General features: G+C 36.1%; 1 protein-coding gene across 18 annotated transcripts in view; it reads left to right on the top strand.

Moving 5' to 3' along the window:
* The window catches only part of MYT1L (myelin transcription factor 1 like), a 301,101-nt gene that overhangs the window by 230,889 nt on the left and 49,463 nt on the right, over positions 1 to 20,749 (top strand). For 14 of the 18 annotated variants that reach the window (XM_030489651.1, XM_030489647.1, XM_030489655.1 and 11 more), the window contains 6 exons: positions 2,225 to 2,436; positions 8,350 to 8,597; positions 10,931 to 11,167; positions 12,860 to 12,981; positions 13,342 to 13,404; positions 13,900 to 13,968. In XM_030489651.1, the coding sequence (XP_030345511.1) occupies positions 2,225 to 2,436; positions 8,350 to 8,597; positions 10,931 to 11,167; positions 12,860 to 12,981; positions 13,342 to 13,404; positions 13,900 to 13,968 (951 nt within the window). The remainder of the gene's footprint in view (positions 1 to 2,224; positions 2,437 to 8,349; positions 8,598 to 10,930; positions 11,168 to 12,859; positions 12,982 to 13,341; positions 13,405 to 13,899; positions 13,969 to 20,749) is intronic. The other 4 variants (XM_030489664.1, XM_030489663.1, XM_030489661.1 and 1 more) reach the window with 2 other exon arrangements.

Below are 20,749 nucleotides of genomic sequence, written 5' to 3'. Positions count from 1 at the left end.
CAGATTTAAAATCTGATAGGGCCGCTTAAAATGAAAGTTTTCTACTGTATAATCAACATCATTCTTTGAATATTCTCTTAAAACTTCATCTAATCTTGATGGTCTTTTCAAAACCCAGTCTTCCCATAGAGCTAAGAACACAGAATTATGGTTCACATATCTAGAAGATTTTTTGTTGTGCCTGTTGACTGTTTCCCTTCCTCACATTGTTTTTGATAGGCTTTATCTTAACTACTCCTAATTCAGATCATGCAATTTTTCGTAGAGCATCCCAGACAGTTCCCTTAGAGAAGGGTTCTTCAAATCCTATTAATAAAAAAAAACCCTTTAAGGGAATAACACAGTTTCTCACTTGACAAAAAAAGATCAAAAATGCAGTGGCTTTTCCCACTGCTCATCAGAGGGAAGCCACTGAATTCACGTGCCATACAAAGGTGGCAACTGCTCGAAAGCAGCATCCGGTTTGCTGGCAAACTTCCTAAGAAGTTGAGCTGAATCTTAACTTTGGTCATGAGCCGGCCCCATGTTTCAGATTTTATAGGCAACTAAAATAATGCTTTCATCTTGTCTTCTGCTTCCCTCTTACCTTTAAGTCATTGAAGTATTAATATTAAGAACTTGGAGCTGTTTATAATATTTGCATGCAGGAACTGATGGGCAGAGAGAGATATTCTAAGAGTAAATCTTGAATATTTGTCTTCATCCAGTTTCCATCCCACCTGCATTTAAAATTTCTTACTTAGAAAGAGATCAAATTCATAGGACTTCTGTTCCACAGAAATTTTGGATTTGTATTGAATGTACAAGGTCTGAATTGCATTTTTTTAGCTAAATATAGACTATCTTGAGATAGGATCAAAATATTATTCATATCAGCTCATTGTATAAATAAGCTCACTGTATTCTGTGAGGAAGAAGTGTCTAAAGGAATGAGCATGCATAAATCAAAGGGAATAGTATGACTAATATCATTTCTTGGGTGATCTTTACATAAATACCCTGACTAAATTCTATGAAAATGAATTCATTCAGAAAACCGTAATATAATATTCAAAACCTATTTCTTACTATTTATCATATCCCATTTTGTCAGTCAGCATGATGATACTTCTGGTCTTGACTGAATTTATGTTCCTATGAATGTTCTTTCTATTTCCTCTGGTTATAAATGCAGTAAAGAAAAAAAATATAAAGAAAAAGAAAAAAAGACTTGATTATATAATTCTTGATTCCAGCAGAAGCATCTCAGGTGTGCTGTTCATCATCTTTGCCTCCTGCTAAACACAGTAGGTAGACATGCAGCGCTGCGTAGCAGTTGCTCCCTATGACCCAGTCATATAACACCTTCTTATGTAGGTAGGGTTTGCAGGCTCTGACCTTGATTTACCTGCTTTGAGAGCTGATTACTTCTGTGGCCACCTGCAGAAGACAGCATGACAGTGGAGTTCACTACAGCATTCTTTCACTGAGATTGAACAATGGCCAAATGAGATCAGTCAGGGATTTTCCTGATTATCCTCCAACAAAAGAGAAATTTAGCTGATACAGTTTTATTCTGTATTCATTCACAGGACCTTCCTTGAGGTGTGTACCTGTGTATCAGGAATTGCAGCTCCTGCCAGAACCTTGCATTTAAGGGTGAGCAGGACCTGCAAGGCAGCAGCTCAAAGTTAGCAGAGGTTGTGAGACTCTCCTGTGTGTTTCTCAAGATGAACATGGATTTTTATATTAAGGGACGAAACAGGACTAGCTCCTTTGGAAAGCATACAGGAAAACAGTATACAATTCTGTTGAAAGAAATTCAGTGGAAACTCCATTAATTAAGTCAAGCTTCTAGTGCTATTTTTTCTTTTTGACATTTAAAGGAATTTGTCCAAACTTCTTCTGTCAGACTGCTTGCCCTTCCCAAAAGAGAAAAATGTTTGCTATATGATGCAATTACATGGGGAAAGGGAAACCCTGAAGTATTTTAAAACAGAATTTTAAAATACTTGTAGCTGGAGGATACATTTAGTGATATTAGAATTAATTTTGTCTAGGCTTTGTTCAAGAAAATATATACTGCTTGTCTGCTGAAAATAACCAAACTAAGCAAATGCAAAAATATATTGCTATCTCTTGAGTACAAGAAATAACGAAGATTTTCTAATCTGAACTATAAATTATGCACAGACACAGTAAACTGAACTGCATCTAACAAACTTTACATATCTTTAATTTCTAGGCCCATGTGCTTTGTTAAGCAATTGGAGATCCCTCAGTATGGCTACAGAAACAATGTCCCCACCACCACACCCCGCTCCAACTTGGCCAAGGAACTAGAGAAATACTCTAAGACTACGTTTGAATATAACAGTTATGACAACCATGCCTATGGCAAGAGAGCCATAGCTCCCAAGGTGCAATCCAGGGATATATCCCCCAAAGGATATGATGGTAGGAGGTGCACACTCTTATACATGAGAGACAAGTTTGCAGTTAATCATGTTGTTGTATATGTAAACATCATACAAATAAGACATGTTTTCATGTTCATTTAGTATTATAAGGAATGCTGTCATGTGTAAGTTATTTTAAAGGACTTTTTAAAAAGCACTGTTTTATCTGCTACTTGCTTCAGGATTGTTGTGCTGGCAAAAGAACATCTCCAGCTATTAAGCTCCTGGGATGTGTTGAGATCGCAATAAAAGCTAAGTAATAGAGCTAGTCCTTATGTTGCTGTCTGGGAGACCTGGCCTCAAGGGTCACATTAGGATTCTTGCTTCCATACCGTAGTTCAGGTAACCTATAAAGATAACATACTTGCTCAGGGATACAGAAGTAGAAAACCTGGATCTCGTTGCACTTCAGAAATCACTGCTACTTACTTAATGAGGCATTTCTGCTCAGTTTGTCCTTATGAATTCACCTGATGAATTCTATGGAAAACCTAACATAAGTAACATGTTTAGGAGTAGGCTGAAAGTGGCTTCAGTTCAGAAGACAATGGATGGGGTCTGTTAGGCAAGAGGATTTTTATTAGGGGACAAAAATGAACTGCACGATAAAGAAATGAGGATTTGGATTGTATCTTTTGAAAATATCAGGAATTTCCAGAGCAATACAATTATATGTGTATGTATATATTATATATCTTTGTGTATGTATATAGATATAAAACCAAACTGTGCCTTTATCTTTTCTTTTTTTCTTTTCTTTTTCTGAATGTTAATGATTTAATTTTTGGTTAAGATATTTGATACCACTCACTGACTACCATAGGAAATTTCAGGCAGGTGTCAGATTTTTGTTTAAGAAAACAGAAATAAATGTACTATACAGAACAATTTATGGTATTGCCTGAGCATAGACTCTGACATTTAAAAGTAGGTAAGTGGAGAAAGGGAAAATTGATCTAACTCTTGCCTTTGTATTTCTGATATTTTGGATATTTTACTTTCGCATAGAATCAACAGGCATGTTCTTGCACTAGAGCAGAAAGAAGAAGGGTTGTGAAAGACAACATGTTTTTATGTAAAAGTGCCCTTTTTTCTTTTCTCATAAACTCGTGTTGTTTGCCTTGTATCAGAATAAGGTCTTGAACATTATTAAAGGTAAAGCACTAACTCTAACTGTGTTTAGTAAGCTAATGAGTGTACATTAATATAAGGTAAATGAGACATTAACTGTTGTGTATATGCTCTTGTCTACTCTTGCAGAAAGGAAAGAATCAGAGTATAGTTGGGGATCCTGTGGACATGTGTATTTTCAGATCAAATTACTGATGCCTAAACAACTGATACATATTTTTCTCATTTAAAATGCCTTTTCAGCAAATAATTAAAAACCCCACTTTTTTCCCCAAATCCCACAACTTGAAAATACATGTAACATTAAACACATTTAACAGTGGCCTTCAATAATGAAAGGTCAGGGTGGTATAGGTTGCTGTCTTTATGTACATTCACCTTCCTTTGCTATAAATAGGAATTTTACTTGGAGATAAGACTGAGACTAGGTTGCTTCACTGCTCAGTACTGTGGGCCAGGGAGGACTGAGGGACACTGTCTACATGTGATTCATAATACAATATAATACAATGCAGCAAGCATATATGGTTCTTGTGTACCCGGAACCACTGAAGATCCTTATACCTGGAGCAGGTTGTTTGCCAAACGAAGGCTAAATCCCTATGGAGTTGCTCCATAGCCCTGGCTCTGCAGGAGGTAGCACATGCTATACCTGGTTCCAAGTGATGTATGAGCTGTTCGTCCAGACAGACATGCCTACATAATCCCAGAGATGCGATCTAATTTGAGTTTCTCTTTATACTTTGTTTTGATTTACATGAAACCTTGAGGTTTCATGTCTTTGATATTCTGTAAACACTCCATTATATTTGTCTTCAATTGGCAAAGGATTTCAAAATTCCTCAGGAAAATCAGCTAAATTCATAGAATGATGAAATGAAATCCTGGGTGCACTGAAATCAGTCAGAGCTTTGGCACTGACTTTCAGTGGAACAAGGATTTTGCTGACAGTTAACATAAATGAATATGAAGGAGATTTCAGAAAGAGGTTCTTCAATTAAAGGAGCCATGTTTCCTTAAGAAACTTTGCAGTATTTTCAGGTGATTTCATATTTTTGTGCAAAAAAGTTATTAATTATTGCTACTAAAGGCCTTATGAAGATGCAGAGTGCACACCTATTATGTATGTCAGCAAAACATGTTTATATGAAAGCAGATTTAGTTCTGAAGAGTTATCCTGAAAAGCCTGAAAGTAAGCCTAAGGTTTTGGTGAAACTTGAAAGTAAACACTACTTTAGTTTCTTCTGACTATATGAAACAAATAGTCTATGGATACGAAAAATCAATAACTTCATGTCTCAGTCCTTTTTTAATTGTAAGCACTGTATTTTAATCATCACAGAAATGGATTATATGTTCAATAAGTGTTTGGTTGTGAGTGACATGAACATAAATAGCTCCTTTGGATTGTTTTCTTGATTTTTTCACCAGTAAGTTTTAGTAAAAACAAAACAGAAAATGGGTACTTTGTATGGTGGGGTAGGATTGCTCTGATAACTCTTGATAAATCTTGTGTTTGTGGGCTTGTTTTTCCTTTGAAACTAGTTTCATGGTGTATTGGATGTTGGGCTTATGGCATACAGCAGTAGGGATAAGAACTGCTGGACACAGCAAGCAGAGGAGACAGCAGCTCTTTCAGTTGCTCAGGTGATGTCAGGAGCTCCTCTCACTCCACCAGTAGTCCTGGGTCCTTCCATCAAAGCACTGAGAAAATGTTAGGAGTGGGATTCATCTGACCATACATAGACTTTTATTAATGTCAGCACCTACATCTAAACTCATCACTCCTTTCAGATCCAAGGAGAAAGATAGACATTTCTCTGATTCAGTCAATTTCCTCCTGAAGTACTTAATACTGGTCATGTGAATCATTGCCTGAAAGTTTCTATGTTTTTTTCACTACCTATGTAGGAAGCCTATAACGACTAGGTCAGATATCTGAAGTTAGGTGAGATGACTCTCTTATCGTGCAAGTCAGAAGTGTTGAAACTGTAACTAATTTACATGACACATTCAGTATTTAGGCTGTTCTGGGGATGAGGGTGCCTGGGCAGAATTTAATCCCACTCCAAGTGTCTTCCTTTGGTCCTTTACATTGTTGGGATCTCTCCCACTCCTCCGTAGTTAATTACCAGGAGGAGCATGTAGACTTTGAGAGATTCTTTGTAATCAGCCCCAAGGCATGCCTGATGGGAAGCCAGTGTGAGTATGCAGGTGATTAGACCTCTGTCTGTTATTTAATGGGAAAAGGTGTTCTCCATGTTTGGTTTCACTCCAGATTACAAAGCGTAGGTGGACAGCAGTTTCCAAAACCTGGTGCCACAGGGTTAGGTGATGTATCAAACAGAATCATCTGATATTGAAACAGTGCAGCTTTCCCTTTGTTAGAGATCAACTTGATTTAATTAATTATAAATTGATGATCTTTGTTTCTCGTGAAAAGCTAATGTGAAATGAACAGTCTGGGTTATGTGACTCATCTTAAAATGTACAGCTACAGTAGAGTTAAAATAACCATGGCCATTTCTCTGTAAGTAAGTTTTGCCTAAAATATTGGTAATCTTAAAGCTAATAATTGCATATAATGTGCTTTACATCTTCAAAGTGTTTTGCAAGTGAATCACAACACAACTAAATTTTAGAAGCAACTTTCTATTTATAGGGAAAATGAATTTGAGGGGTAATATAGTTTGACCAAGGCCACAGAGGAGTCCATTATCAGAGCCTGCATGAGTTTCTGATGGGTAGTCCTATGTATATAGCTGCTGCTTTCCCTCCTTTTCTTTAGCACGCATTCTCATAAATATATAATTTCCCATGTAGTATGTCTCTTATGTCTGTCTAAATGTGACCTGCTGTAACAAGACTAGCATTTTTTTTGCAAGTGACAGAAGTCTTATTTGTTCATATGAATTTTGAAAGATATTTCTAATTTGACAAGTTCAGTGGTACAGGGTGCTTGCTGTGTTAACGCAGTTGAAACTGAATTATTCAATTATTTCTTTCCTTTAGTATAGGAAAATTCTTGTGTGCCTTGGATACCATTACAAAATAACAATGGATAAATGCTGAATTTTCAATGACTGCCACTAACTACTATATTAATAATGAAACTCTTAAGAAATAGTTCACAATTTTATTATTAGTGGATACTCTGCTACAGTAGTGCTACTATGTGTTCAAAACAAAGAAATGTGATGAATGTTTAGCATTCACTTCACTTAAAAAAGATCACACCCTGTGCATTATGTGGCTTTCCTGAGAAAACTCCATCTGTTACGAATTAAGTGAAACACTATTTCCTTTACAGTAAAAATAACACCATGATTTTTTTTTCATTTTTTTTTTTTTAGAGAAAAGAGGATGACATAAACTCTAGCAGAGATATTTTGCTTTCAGATTCTTCTTTTGAACCCTGCCTCCCTACCAAAGCAGCCTGTGCTTCACAAATGGGCTGTGCTCATGGGAGCAGATTATTATATGTATGTCTGCTCAGACAAATGCACCTGAAGAGTCTGGCGTTTAAATGGAGCCCATCATGGAAGAGCTCTAGCTAGGGCCTGACCTTTTTTGTATAGCTCTCTAATCAGCATGCTAGTTGGTTATTGTTATACTGTGCTATAAGGTATGATCTCTGCAGTATAAATTTCCATCTGAAGGGCAAGTAGTTGCTGTAATATGCATGTATGTATCCTCTGACCTTGACTTTTATTTTTTTATGAAAATACATAAACTTTTAGATTTAGGAGATGAACTCTCTTGCATTTTATAGAAACACTTTTAAAACCGTTTATTTGGGAAGAGGGTTGGAGAAATGAGTGGGCTAATAGAGCTGTTTTCCGTTATTTCTGTAATACCTTTGGCTGCAAGAAGTATTTCTTAGAAGCAGCAACAGTGCTGTGTTGTGTTTAGATAGGCTTGAAGCGAGCTTTGTCAGGGCCTTGGCTTTTCTGTGACCGCTTGTGGCTTCTGTCGGTCAGAGTACAGCTGAGTGCTGCTGTCCTTGGTGTGACCAGGAAGGGGTGTCTTTGGTCCTTATCGTTTCTATGAAGAATTGAGGGTGCTCAGCTTGTTTGAAGGTGGGGACATTTCACTTATATCTGTTTCCATTTACACAGCCACCGCTTCTGCCTTTGTGCTAGCCATGGTAAAACCCACATGTATCCATCAACTTTCTTCTTCCATCACATTTCTCTCCTTTCTGATGGCCAGTGTTGTAATATTTGCCTGTGATGTAGGAAGAAGAAACCTTTTAGGAAGCATGGAGTGATTGAGGACATATGGGTAGCACTGTGGCTCAGAGACCATGCCCATTAGCCTTACAGTGATCTCCAGCAGACCTGGGGAGTCTAGGCCTTAAATTTACAATCTGCTCATGTAAATAGGAAAAGGTCCCGTAGTGTTATGTTACCCCTCATTAATAAAAATGAATAAGCCAAGCAGATCCTGCCTTCTCTCTGACTATATATGCAGGGTAAAAGCAGTGTTTCTGTGTTTTGATGGTTTTCTAAATCCAGCCTGTTTGTCAGAACGATTCATGATCACATCATACAGATTTTTACAGGAGGTTATTTCATACAAACTCACATATGTAGCATATAAAAGTCACAGACAGAAATCAAGAAATACAGCCATCATTCTTATTGCAGGCGCTTTTTTTTTTTTTGGCATCAGTTACTGTTGCTCATTATAAATTTCACCTCCAGCAATTTTTTTTTTCTCTTCATTTATGCAGAATGCTCATTCTTTTGAGTCATCCTTGTCATATTTCTTCCCACAGCTAAACGCTACTGTAAGAATTCGAGTCCAACCAGCAGCACAACAAGCAGTTATGCCCCTAGCAGCAGCAGCAATATGAGTTGTGGTGGAGGCAGCAGTGCCAGCAGTACCTGCAGCAAGAGCAGCTTTGACTATACTCATGACATGGAGGCAGCGCACATGGCTGCTACTGCTATTCTGAATCTCTCCACTCGCTGCAGGGAGATGCCTCAGAACCTCTCCACTAAGCCTCAGGATCTCTGTGCGAGGGTAAAAATTAGTAATTCTGTTTGTTGATGAAGATTTCTCTTTACTGCACTTGCCATGTGGCCCTGATAGATAGAAGAATAGCTTTAGTACATCTTGCTTTTTTTTTTTCTCTTTTCCTCAAAATTACCATAATCTGGTAGCTCTGCTAAAGCAGGAAGAAGAAAAGGGAAAAAAAAAAAAAAAGAAAGATGCAAATCGGTCACGAGTGTCTCGGGAAATCCCGACTGGTTTAAACTGATGATACTGGTAGCATGTACTCCTTTTTTTAAATTTGTCTCTTACTAGTGATATCTGCAATTATAAAAGATGTTTGGATTGCTCAAGTGGTATTAATTGCACTACTGATTTTTTTGCTAAACACAGTCTGATTCATACATTTTGTGAAAGGATTAAGATTTAACGATGCATTTTCATTTTAAAAAGTCACAAATGGGACCTAAGGTTGTAAGATCTAATACAAAGAAATCTGTGCTACTTGTATGTTATAATTTCTTGCCTGCCTGTAATATCACAGTTCTTAAATCACTGCATAATACATTGGGAATGAACAAATCCTCTGGTACAGGTGACTTTAAATGTGCTTAACAGTAGTGCAGGATCACTAATCTTCTGCATGTTCATAGAGCCTCAGTATATCATGAAATGGCTATATTGACTTTTGTTGTTAAATTTTATATATTAAGAAAAAACAGTGTACTATTATGATTCATTAAAGATTTACCAGAAGATTGTTTTTTATTATAAACATTGTTTCAACTGTGATAGCTGTTAAGAAATGAGTATTTAACATGCACCAGTAAACAGTACGGTGCTACCTACAGGAGACCACTAGATGGCTAAGTAGACAGATGCAGTGCAGAGGAAAGCATTTTTGTTGTGCTTATAGAAGAGCTTTTGAGCTGGCAGACATCTTCTGTTCTTCTACATATAGACAAAGGAAGATATCTTCTACATATCTTTCTCTCATCCTGTAAAGCCCCTAGATCATTCATAATGAACTAAACCCATAGCACTAGGTATTAGTAATAACATGATTTAAGCCAGAATAGCTGGTGACTTTGTTTTCAAATGCTTTTTATATTAACTTATTTAATACTTTCTGGCATGTGAATAATTGCAGTTGTTCTCTATATCAACACAATGGAAAAAGTTGGAATAAAATGCTAAAAATCTTCCATGTCAAAACCAGAAGGGCCCTCTTTCCTAGTGTGTCACCCTTTATTGAGACTGAAGGAATGAATCTGAGAAGATAAACAAGTATTTTCTAAATTAAATTAGCAGGATAGCAGCAATTAGAAATATGCTCTGATAAAAGGCAGTAATTCAGAAAGAGAGATTTGTATTCACAGTGCTTCCCTGCAGCTCTGTTGTTACTCAAGAGAAGGGCAAGTCGCCAGACATACGAGGAGTCAGTCGCATTCACATTGGTTTTGAAACCCAAGTTCTCATGGAGCTTTTCATTTTTGAAAAGATGTGAGATTCTCTGTGGGCATTTTTATTTTATCTGTCCTTAGTTTTTTTAAATTTGTCTTCATTTTAATATATCTTATTTCTCCTTGGCTAATATAATAGACAATCCTTGTTTGTTTCCATGAAAGAAAAAGTCAGACCCCATACTCATCCTATGTTTCACAGCACCTCAGTTGCTGCAGAAATTGGCACAATTATTGTTGCAATTATTCTGCTACTTAAATTTATTGATTATGAAGATAGATACATGAAATGTTAAAACATTTACATCTCCAGGGAAGGAACTGTGAAATCTGAATATATTTCCTCACTGGCACATGGAGTCCAAAAGGACTTGTTTTGGTAGCCTACCTCCCTGTTTAATTTTCTGGCATTAACTGTTTAAACACTGACTGTTAATCTTAAATAAAGAAACAAAGACTGTTTGATGCTAGCTGGTTTTTGTTACTCTCATGACCCAGACAGTTGTCAGAACTGGAAACAAGAATTATGCAGATGTTAACTCATAGATACTCACCTGTCACAGAATGAATCAAGAACATAAAGATAATGACAAAAAGATAGCTTTAAAGATTTCTCCTTTTTATTCCAAATTTTTCACCTGTGTGCCAGGTGGCAGGAGGGGTAATGAAGACTCTCCCGTCTTCCCCCAAACATCAGATTAGCCATTCAGGAAGAAATCTGCTTTAACAGCATTAATGTTGTATAACAGCATCATGCTATGTGTGGGAGGGGGCTCAATTCTTACAATCTATACAGGAATGGAAAAGCTTTTTATCATTCTGCTAGGCAGTCAGATTGAAGAAGAGGTAACAGTTTGCTAGTGTGAAGCCGAATTAACAGCATTTTTCTTATTTTGACAGAATCCTGATATGGAAGTCGATGAAAATGGGACGTTGGATCTGAGCATGAACAAGCAGAGACAGCGAGATGGTTGCTGTACCATTTTGACACCACTGGAGCCAATGTCCCCACAACGGCAAGCCGTGATGAATAACCGGTGTTACCAACTGAATGAGGGTGACTGCTGGGACTTGCCAGTGGACTACACTAAAATGAAGCCCACTAGGATAGATGAAGATGATTCCAAAGAGATTAATGTATGTCTTTTTCATCTCTTAGTTCTTGTTGCAATCTGATTTTGGTAATTCATTACATTTCTGAGATTTGGAGGGAAAGAGAAAACATTAATACGTGATTAAAATGGTGGGTTTATACAAAAAGGACTTTCTGCTGGTTAATCTTTAGGACTATATCATGCTGGCACACATCTGATCTGTGACTAAGTTCCATAAGACAACATTTGAACCATGAATGTGAATCATGTTTTCTAACAGCAGCATCTTGTTAACAAATATTTTCTGCAGTAAAAACATTTCACTATATCCAGATTACATTTCTCTGTATAAGCAAGTTGACATAACTGTGCAATACTGGGATAATCAGCTCTCAAGACAAGATATTCTCCTGAATTTGGAAACCATAAATGATGTGCTGAGTATTTAAATGCATGTATTACTTAGAAATCAATTTAAACAAAAGCAGCAGAGTATAATGTAAGCTTTCAATTATTTCAGCTAATCTTCTTCTAGATTACTTATACACTACTGATAGCTTTGTCTGTGAAAGGGCCTGTATTAACGAAATACTTTCTTTCAAGAATACAAAGAAAGTATATTAGAAATCAGTTTTACTTTTCAATTCATAATGCCAAGACAACAGCAAAACCCTTTACAAAGAAGAGGCAAATAAAGAAAATACGTTAGTGAATTTATTTTACTTTTCAAAACTTAGAATAGCCAGGACATTGGAGAGGTCTGTCAACAAAGTTCCATGTCACTGCTTCTGTTCATCAGGTTTTAACCCGTATCCGCTGCGCAGTTTGTGATCCTGCAGTCAATGTAATTTAGCTCTTTGGAGACTTCTAGAGCTTGTTCTCAGTTTTTTTCTTGGTTTATAACAGAAAATTAGGCTAATCATTTGTGTGTAGCACATCTCTTGCCAATTTTCATTAAAACATAAAACTATTTTCAGCAAGTTTGAAACATATAGAAAAGCGGCATTTTCACTACATACACTGAATGCATTCTAGCTTTGCTGTTAATTATGGTTTTGCTGTTAATTTCACTGAAGTTAGAAGGATAATTGTCACTATCAAGGAAATCTGAGGTAAACTAGCATGTTTGTTTAAGGGCAAGAACTCCTTATTTCTGCTGTGGTGTTTATAGCACCATCTGCAGGAATCACTAAATCAATGCATTCATCCACTTCAGTCCTGAAATACAGGGGTTTGTATTTTGGAATGCATCAGTGAAGTTAATTGCAAATTATATAATTCTATTCTGCCAGACAGATCCATTGAGGTTTGCTGCAGATTGAGATTCTGTGTGTAGATGTTAAGATTGCTCCTATTTCATCTTTGAGATGTTCTAAACCATTAAAAATGCTATTTAAGATTGCTTTTTGATACAGAAGATACTGTATTAGGTCTTTAGAAAAAAATACTGATTCTTTTAAAGCAAAATAATATGACACCTGTAGAAAAAGCTGGTTTACCTTTTTTTCTTTTCAAGATAAACAAGCTATATGTTCCACGTACTGCTGTTAAGTCTTCATTGAAATATCCAAGTATTGTTCAAAGGTTTAATCTGTGAAATAATACAACATAATTTCAATTTCTCTGGCAGAATAAGACAAAGAAGGTGATAACATCTGATGACTCTGCTTTGCATTATTTTGTGTAAGTTGCAACCTCATCTGGCTGAAACTTATATGTATATATTTACCTGTAGCCAGAAGATTTGGATCCTTTCCAAGAGGCTCTTGAAGAAAGAAGGTATCCTGGTGAAGTTACTATCCCAAGTCCTAAACCCAAATACCCTCAATGCAAAGAGAGCAAAAAGGATTTAATAACGTAAGCATAATGTGAGGTGAAATTATTTTTCTCCTTTTAACCTTTCTCTCTTTGTCTTTTTTTAAACAAACGAAAACATATACGCCTTGCAGTATGAGCATGCAACATTTGCAGCATATAAATGTTTCAAACTGCCAGTTAAGTAAAGTGATAAGCTAACGTGTATTTGCTTGTTCTTAATGATGCTATATTGTATTGAGACACCATTTTCATTTAAACCTGTTCATTTTGCAGCTTTTTGATTAGGATGCTTAAAACCCCTTGCAGTCATTGCAGCTAAACTGGAAACAATGAAACTTTTAAAAGTTTTTTTTAAACATACTTACTATTTTGGCTGTTTTTGTTTTTGTTTGGTGGCAGATGTCCAACACCAGGGTGTGATGGGAGTGGTCATGTGACTGGTAATTACGCCTCACATAGAAGGTGTGACTTCATTTTTTTCATGGTGGATTCTGTCTTTTCAATTTATTGTTTTCAGCTTACCTCAACAATGCTGTCAAAGTAAAACGTTGAACTATGTGTTAACCCTTTGAGTAATATATGTTGATCTTAAAAGCATGCTAATTTGTGTGTTGTATAAACGTCTTTTATTTTTAAATAGATTACTAAAATTTCCAAAGTATTCTTAAGCATTTAAGTAGTTAACCCAGGAATCTCAAATATTTTTTGTTACATTTTACTAGTTCATAGAGAAAAAACAAACAAAAGACCATTTACAGTATGTAATTTTGGAAGTAATGTTGATACCTAAATATATTCAGAGGGTTAACTATATTACAAAATTCAATATTACAGCACTTGCCCCATCGCTTTTCTGCATTATAAACTTTTACTTTTTAATTTTTATGTTGTGTTTGTTTGGGAGTGTTCAGTTAATGAGAAGATTAACTTACTTATATGTCCTGCCATGTCTTACAGTTTATCTGGCTGTCCCTTGGCTGACAAAAGCATTCGAAGTATGCTGGCCACAAGCTCACAAGAACTCAAGTAAGATATAAAGAACAAATATTTTCTTTATAAATATTTATTTGACTGCAAATTGTGTATAGTTGTATCAGATATTAGAAATGCTGTCTGGAGAGCTGGTGCAGAAGAGGCTGATCCTACTTGGATCGTGTGTTGAAGTCTCTAGAAATTCCATACGGACTGGCTCTGTACATAAGTCTGTTTATGTAGTTTTTCCTTTTGTGTATTCATTAGGTGATAGGGGTGGACAAAAGTCAGAACTTCTGGAATTTAATCTAAAAGTTTGAATTCCTATTCAATTTTTCTCTGAACGTTTGAGTTTGCTAATTAGAACGGAAAATTCTCATGCAATCAGACTGGTGAAATACTTCTGATTACACAACCAGTAAAGGGCTGTAGTTTCTCAGATGTAGATCGGAGGGAAGAGAAAACAATTTTTTTTTTCTCTAATGCTTGCATAATTTTCCCCAGGTTTGTATCACTGTTATCAGCTTAATGAATTTTCTCATTTGACTATGTTTTTTAGTGTTTACTTAGTTATTCCCCTACTTAAAATGCATTCTTTACAATTCCTTTCATTTCTTTTAGAGTGACAATTATAAGCAATGAAAGTTAGAGAATTGTGAAACTTAGCTTTGGTCTGTGTTCCTGCACTGTATGCTCAACTGCAACTCTGTATGCGTTTGTTAGTGCTACGAGCTAGTGGTACTCCTGAGTTGGTACTATGGTTAACACAAAAAGATGTTTGTAAAGTAATGAGGAAAAAATTGGAAGGGAAAACATAAATGGGTAGCTTATACTGCCATGCTAAGCAGTATTCTGTCTTTACCATACATGAGTGCCTTAAATAGCATTTCTTGAGTTCAGTACATACCCTGATAAAAAAATCAAACCTCCATGTAAAGCATGGGAAAGATAAGAAAGCAAGCATGAGAAAGCTGCTCAAGTAAGATTGCTTTCTAGTCTTAGCTACTCTAGTCACTAGATGCAAACAATAGGTGCAAAATTTACAATTTATTTTCCACCAAGTCAAAAATAGTGTTTTGAAACTATCAGTTTTGATCATGATGGTATATGCTGCTAGAAGGCTTTGTGATACGCAGGGGGAAGGAACGTAAATGAGATTAGGGAGAACATATAAGTATAAGCAGAGTAAGACATGGGCACGTAACCCCAGAGAAACTCAATTTTGGACCTGGATTTTGGGTGAGGATGGTTCAAGTGGTAGATGTGCAAAGAAATGTAATTATATAAGCAAAACACAGACAAGACTCTTGGGGCAGCATGAATAATACTTTAAGCACATAGCTTGCTGCTCTAACCTTCTATAAAATTTCCACTTGTACTAGGAAGGTATTCCTGAATTACTCTATCTCCTCTGCCTTTCTCGAGCATCTGCAATCAAGCCTACCTAATAGAGACCAGGAAGAAATTAAAAAATTAACTTAAACTTGAGACCCCACTCCTGTCTCATGCCATTCTCTTTACCTATTTCAAGTTTTGCCTAAGCAAAGAGAACAAGATTCAGTCATATTTAAAGTTATATTTTTAGGTTTAGCATCTATTATTTACTTAGCATCTATTGTTTATTTTGCATTTAGTATAAATTGTTTAGCAATTAATTACCATAGTATCTATTGAACACATAAAAACTCGCTTGAGTGAATTCAAGTTAGTAAATGCCAAAATTTTAAGCAGGCTAACTTAGCTCTCTTTTGCATTTTCATTACAAGTCAATCCTTCATTTTCTGATCAGATATTTTTCCATAGGATAACAAAGCAATTCACTGCACAGGGCAGTAATCACTGCGTAAGCAGCTAATGAATTTCTTCTGTTTTCCTCATTATCCCATGTATGGCCCATGTTTGTCTTTCACTGCACTTTTCTCAAACTGTGCTTTCAAGATATAACTACTAATTCACTCACACATTTGTTACTTCAATTGCATCTGAGTGTTTACTAAATACTTTATCTTGGTTATAAAGGAATTAATTTATTTTATCTGCAATTATACCCTGAATTAAGTCAGGGTTGGTATTATCCCCATTTTAAAGCCAGAAAACTTTAGTATATAATTTTGATTGCTCAGTTTGAGACTTCTAGGACTCAGTTTGTCAGAGTTCTTCAGATCGTAAAGAATACTGTATTTGTTCAATGCCAAAGTACCCACTGAATTTGCTTGGAGCTGTGGGAATTCAGAAGTCACTCCTACATGAGCCTTTGTGAAAAGGCATGAAAAAGCAGGAGAGAGTCCAGTATTCCAGAACAGCCATGGGACTATCCTTTATCCTCTGCTGAAACTCTGATCAGTCCCAGCTTCCACTTGGACCATTTACTCTGTCCTGTTTTCCTTCATAATTTTTTCTACATTGCTCCCTGTCTCAAGCTCATTGTCTAATCAGCCCATCTCCTTCCTCCATCACACTGATATTTTTATTGTCCTTTATCTCTACATCCTGATAAAGTTAGTACAGAGAGAGAAATGAAACATCTTTGCATTTCTCACATATATTTGAAAGCAGGGAAGTAGGAGTCCTATGGATGGCAGCATCCTTTATACAGCTCTCATTTATGCTCTTGTTTGCTGCTTAAGATGGAAGATGTGATCATGTGAATGATATAGTATATGCAGAAAACAGCTAAAGCAAAGGTACATAGGGGATTTTGATTTGGGAAATTTTAAACTGTGAAGTACTTCATTTACATCTGTTATATTTCTGTGTGTGAGGTCTGGGAGTATACTTTCCTTGCTTTTAAAAAGAGCAAGCTGAAAAGAAGCAGGAATTCCATAATGTGGGATCCTACTGGCTCTCTGTCAGGCCAACAGCCACCATAAGAACTTGATATCTGCTATATAGGACACCTAAACTACTGTGGTAGCAAACAGCGGTAGAAGGTGTAACTGCGTGGACTGACACCAGGAGGTGGGGAACATCATTGCTGGTGTGCTTCATACGTATTTGCCGACAGCAGAAGAGCAGTGAGAATCAGTAACCTTGGCTCCTGCCCCAGGTTGTAGAGAGAAATGTATACACATTTTTTTGCCTGTATCCCAAGCTGAGATCCCTTCTGTCCTGTCCCTACCAATCTCTACTGTTCTCATCTGTTCATCTTTTATTCCTTGTTCCAGTTTTCCACTTAGTTGCTTCCAGTCATCATAAAGATTTCAACCTTTGTAAAATTTATGGCAAATACGTTTTTTATGCATGGGGTATAGAGAACAATTGATGCTGCAGTAGAAGAATTGATAGTGCAGCATAGAACTGGTGTTTCTGGGCTGCATAGTTTGGAAAGATTTCATAGTTTTATGGCTTTGCCATGCATAGCTTATCTAGCAAATATCCCATATGTGCTGGTAAAGCCTTTGTATCACATTTTACCAATCCATGCTTTCTTTGTGTGAGGTGTACAAACCACACAAGTTACATATAATGCAGCCTCCTAACTGGAGTTTTGCTAACACACTGATTCTTTCTAAGCCCCAACTAAAATATTAAATAGCAGACACTATTAACAAATAATATTAATGAAATATATCATTCAGATAAAATTCATAAACAAATTAATACGAGAATCTGAAAAAGTTAATTTTGCTTACAGTTATGCTCCCTGTATGTCCTTTTGGTAATTGTGGCTCCATAGATTCCATCACTCGCATTTCCTGGCTCCCAGAATAATAATGTTTCAGCTTTCAATTAAATTGTTCCAGGGTCAGCATATTTATTCCTTACCACACATGTTTTTCTTCTATAAATCTTCTTGCTCAGATTCACCATGCAGATTGTACAATTTTCTACTTTCACCCAAAGCCCAAGTAGAAACATGAGAGTCTTTGTTCATAGTTTATCTGCAGACCAAAATAGTTACACAGCCTGGTCAATGATCTCCAAATAACAGAAGAATTTCTTCAGCTTTAATTCTCAGTTACTGCTGCTGGCAAAAAAAGTGGTCAGCAGCTTTAAGGGTCTCTGAAGAAATGAATGTCTAGAAAGAATCCAAGTTTTTCCAGCATTAAGTTTTTGGTTATAGTACTTGTGAAAAGCAAAAAGGACTTGATGATCTTAAAGGTCTTTTCCAACCTAGTTGATTCTATGATTCTCATAGTTACAGTTGCTTCAAAACTGTAATCCCATTGGAGAATAATAAATACTATAATAAAACAAAATTTTGGAGCACTTCAGATCTTATTTAAAATAAAATTTAAAAAACCTTAAAATAAATTGTTTTTTTAAAAGGATACATTGTGATCATCAGTAAATCAATCCCAGCCAAAATGCAACATACCGGTTTTCTACTCAGTGTACTGCCAATGTGGGAACCAGAGAACTTGGGTACCAGATACTCCCTGAAAATGACAAATTTACTTCTACTTAGTGCTACTTTGATGTAAAAATAATCATAATTTTTCAAAGGCCACAGGTAACCAAGCCTTAGCTTAGTCTAGTGTGAAACTGACTATCAAATTGTCAACATTTACCCTTGTTCCTTTGGGTTATTTTTCTGCCAGAAAATCCCATTAGTGCTTATATTAAAGAATTTGATCCTCTGAAAGATTTGCAGTTCAACCAGGTGCCTACAGGTTTGGATACTTTTCTGATACTATTGTAATATACCCAGTCCTTCAATCCCAAAGCACCTGTGTCTCTATGTAGATTTTGCATGTCATTATTTTCTGCGGTGGACATCTTTTGGTATTCTGCTATGACACTTACAGGGAGGAGTACAGTCTCATTTCCCTCTCTACAATGAAGGCTGAGAGCTTTTCCTTTCTGCATCTCTTCTTAGCTCAAAGTGAGGAGCTTGGTCTATTTTTGCACATTCTCCACAATGAAGTAAGAGTTGGAATTTCTGTGCCTCCTTCTTTCCATGTCACTCTGCTTTAACTTCCATACTCCTGGTGGTCATATTCTTATCTTCTTTTTAACCTTGTTTCCCTATTCCCAGATGTGTCATCCTAGCAATGTCTTCCATTCAGTTCAGATAGGAAAATGAATTTCTCTGAAGTTCTCCTTGTTCACTACAATTCTTCTAGGAAGAACAACTCCATGCAGTACAGTTTTTTCTGGATAGAAGAATATCCTTAGTTCATACTTCTAGGGAAACTCTTACATGTTAGTATAATCTCTAACATTCACTTTTATTGGTGTAATTTTACTGCAATTTACTGAGCAAGAACTAGCAACTGGGAAGAAGGGGTATCCTTCCAGAAATGGAGATGCTTGTGTTGTATTTATTCTGATGAATATGTGAAATAAAATATTACCTGAACAAAGTAATATTTTCTTCCTCACTTTAGTAATCTGACAAAAAAAAAAAAAAAAAAATAGGTCTCCAAACACAAAATTAAAATGCAGAAACAAAAATTAATAGAATACATTAATAAACATGACAAACATTCCCCTCTTTACACAGGTAATTAGATTATTCTTGGACACTGGTTGTACCTATACTCTTTAAATCTTGATAGCTCTTCCAATATACAGTCAGTTTTTGTACTCAAACCAATTATTTCTGCAGAGATCTGTTCAGCTGCTGAAGTGATTTCTCCACCTACATCCTCTTTTGCCACTTAGGTGTTTCTGCTATTCAGTGCCTGGGTGTACATTTGTTGCTTCATCTGCACAGGACTATTTTGCCTTGCCTTGCCTTCTTTTCACTTCCCTTCCCTTTCCTTCCCTTTTCCTGCTGAGATTACATCTGTCTTCCTATAAGAACTCAGTAAGACTATGACCCATTATATTGTTTTCACTCATTTTTCTCTCTGAAAATTACTCTTTGTTGCAAGAGGAATAATCATTTCCATTCTTATTATCACTTTTTTACCCCTGTTGTTTATGTCCTTTTTTTGTTTTTTCTACATGGGAAACTTATAGAAGTTTTCATTACAGTTTTCTTGAATACTGAGGTTGTTGAGCCTAGTAAGTAAACTTGTGTTATAATGAAATATTCCTTTGATGTTAAGTATGAATCCTTTTAATCTGAGGACACCTTTTTAAGTTCCTTGATGTTTTAACTGATTTTTATATAGAAAATGTGATTGCAAGGACCAGCTGTGATGTATTTGGAGTAACGTTAAAAATTACTGGAGTGAGCCATTTGTAAAGGATAGTGTTTTATTAACTTATCTGCAATGTTATGGTAAAACAAACTGTGGTTTTTGATGTGTTATTAAATTGCAAGTTAGTGTGCGAGTCTAATTTAACTTATTAAAAACAAAACCAAGGAACATAGATCCCCAATATTAGTTCACTTGTAAGGAATAATCTTTCGCAGTTTGTTCAGCTAAGTCCTTGGGCCAAGTGAAATTAGGAATCTCATGTGGTTTCAGTGGGTTTTTTTTGCATTTTTGTTTCCTGTATTTATTGCAGATTTCCACTTGGATACCTTATCTTTGATGGCAGCATGCATGCCTGGCCAGAACAGAACACCTTGGGCTCTGTTCCTGCACTTCTCAATACTCAAATGGGCACTGTAGGTTATACCTAGCATTTCCAACCTCATGTTGTGTGGTGTTATGATAATGTCCTTTGTATAGAAACCCATCATCTGCAGCAACCTCATCACTGTAGTCGCAATAAGTTTTACATATGGAAGTGGCTGGGCTTTTTTTTCTGTTAGAATAACTCATTCAGACTCCAGTAAGGTTGAGTCATTCCATTTTTCTCACTTAAGTTTGTCAACTTTTGTCTCCAGAATGGAAAATACTTGAGTTCTGTTTACATAAGACCCTTCATCATTGTTTTCATTACTGAGAGGTAGCCTTAAAAGCATGTGCTCTCTAAAAAGCTCCTTAAAAACCAT

This window comes from Strigops habroptila, chromosome 6 (genome assembly GCF_004027225.2).
Source record: "Strigops habroptila isolate Jane chromosome 6, bStrHab1.2.pri, whole genome shotgun sequence".
NCBI lineage: Eukaryota > Metazoa > Chordata > Aves > Psittaciformes > Psittacidae > Strigops > Strigops habroptila.
This window is presented reverse-complemented; position numbering and strand designations above follow the sequence as displayed.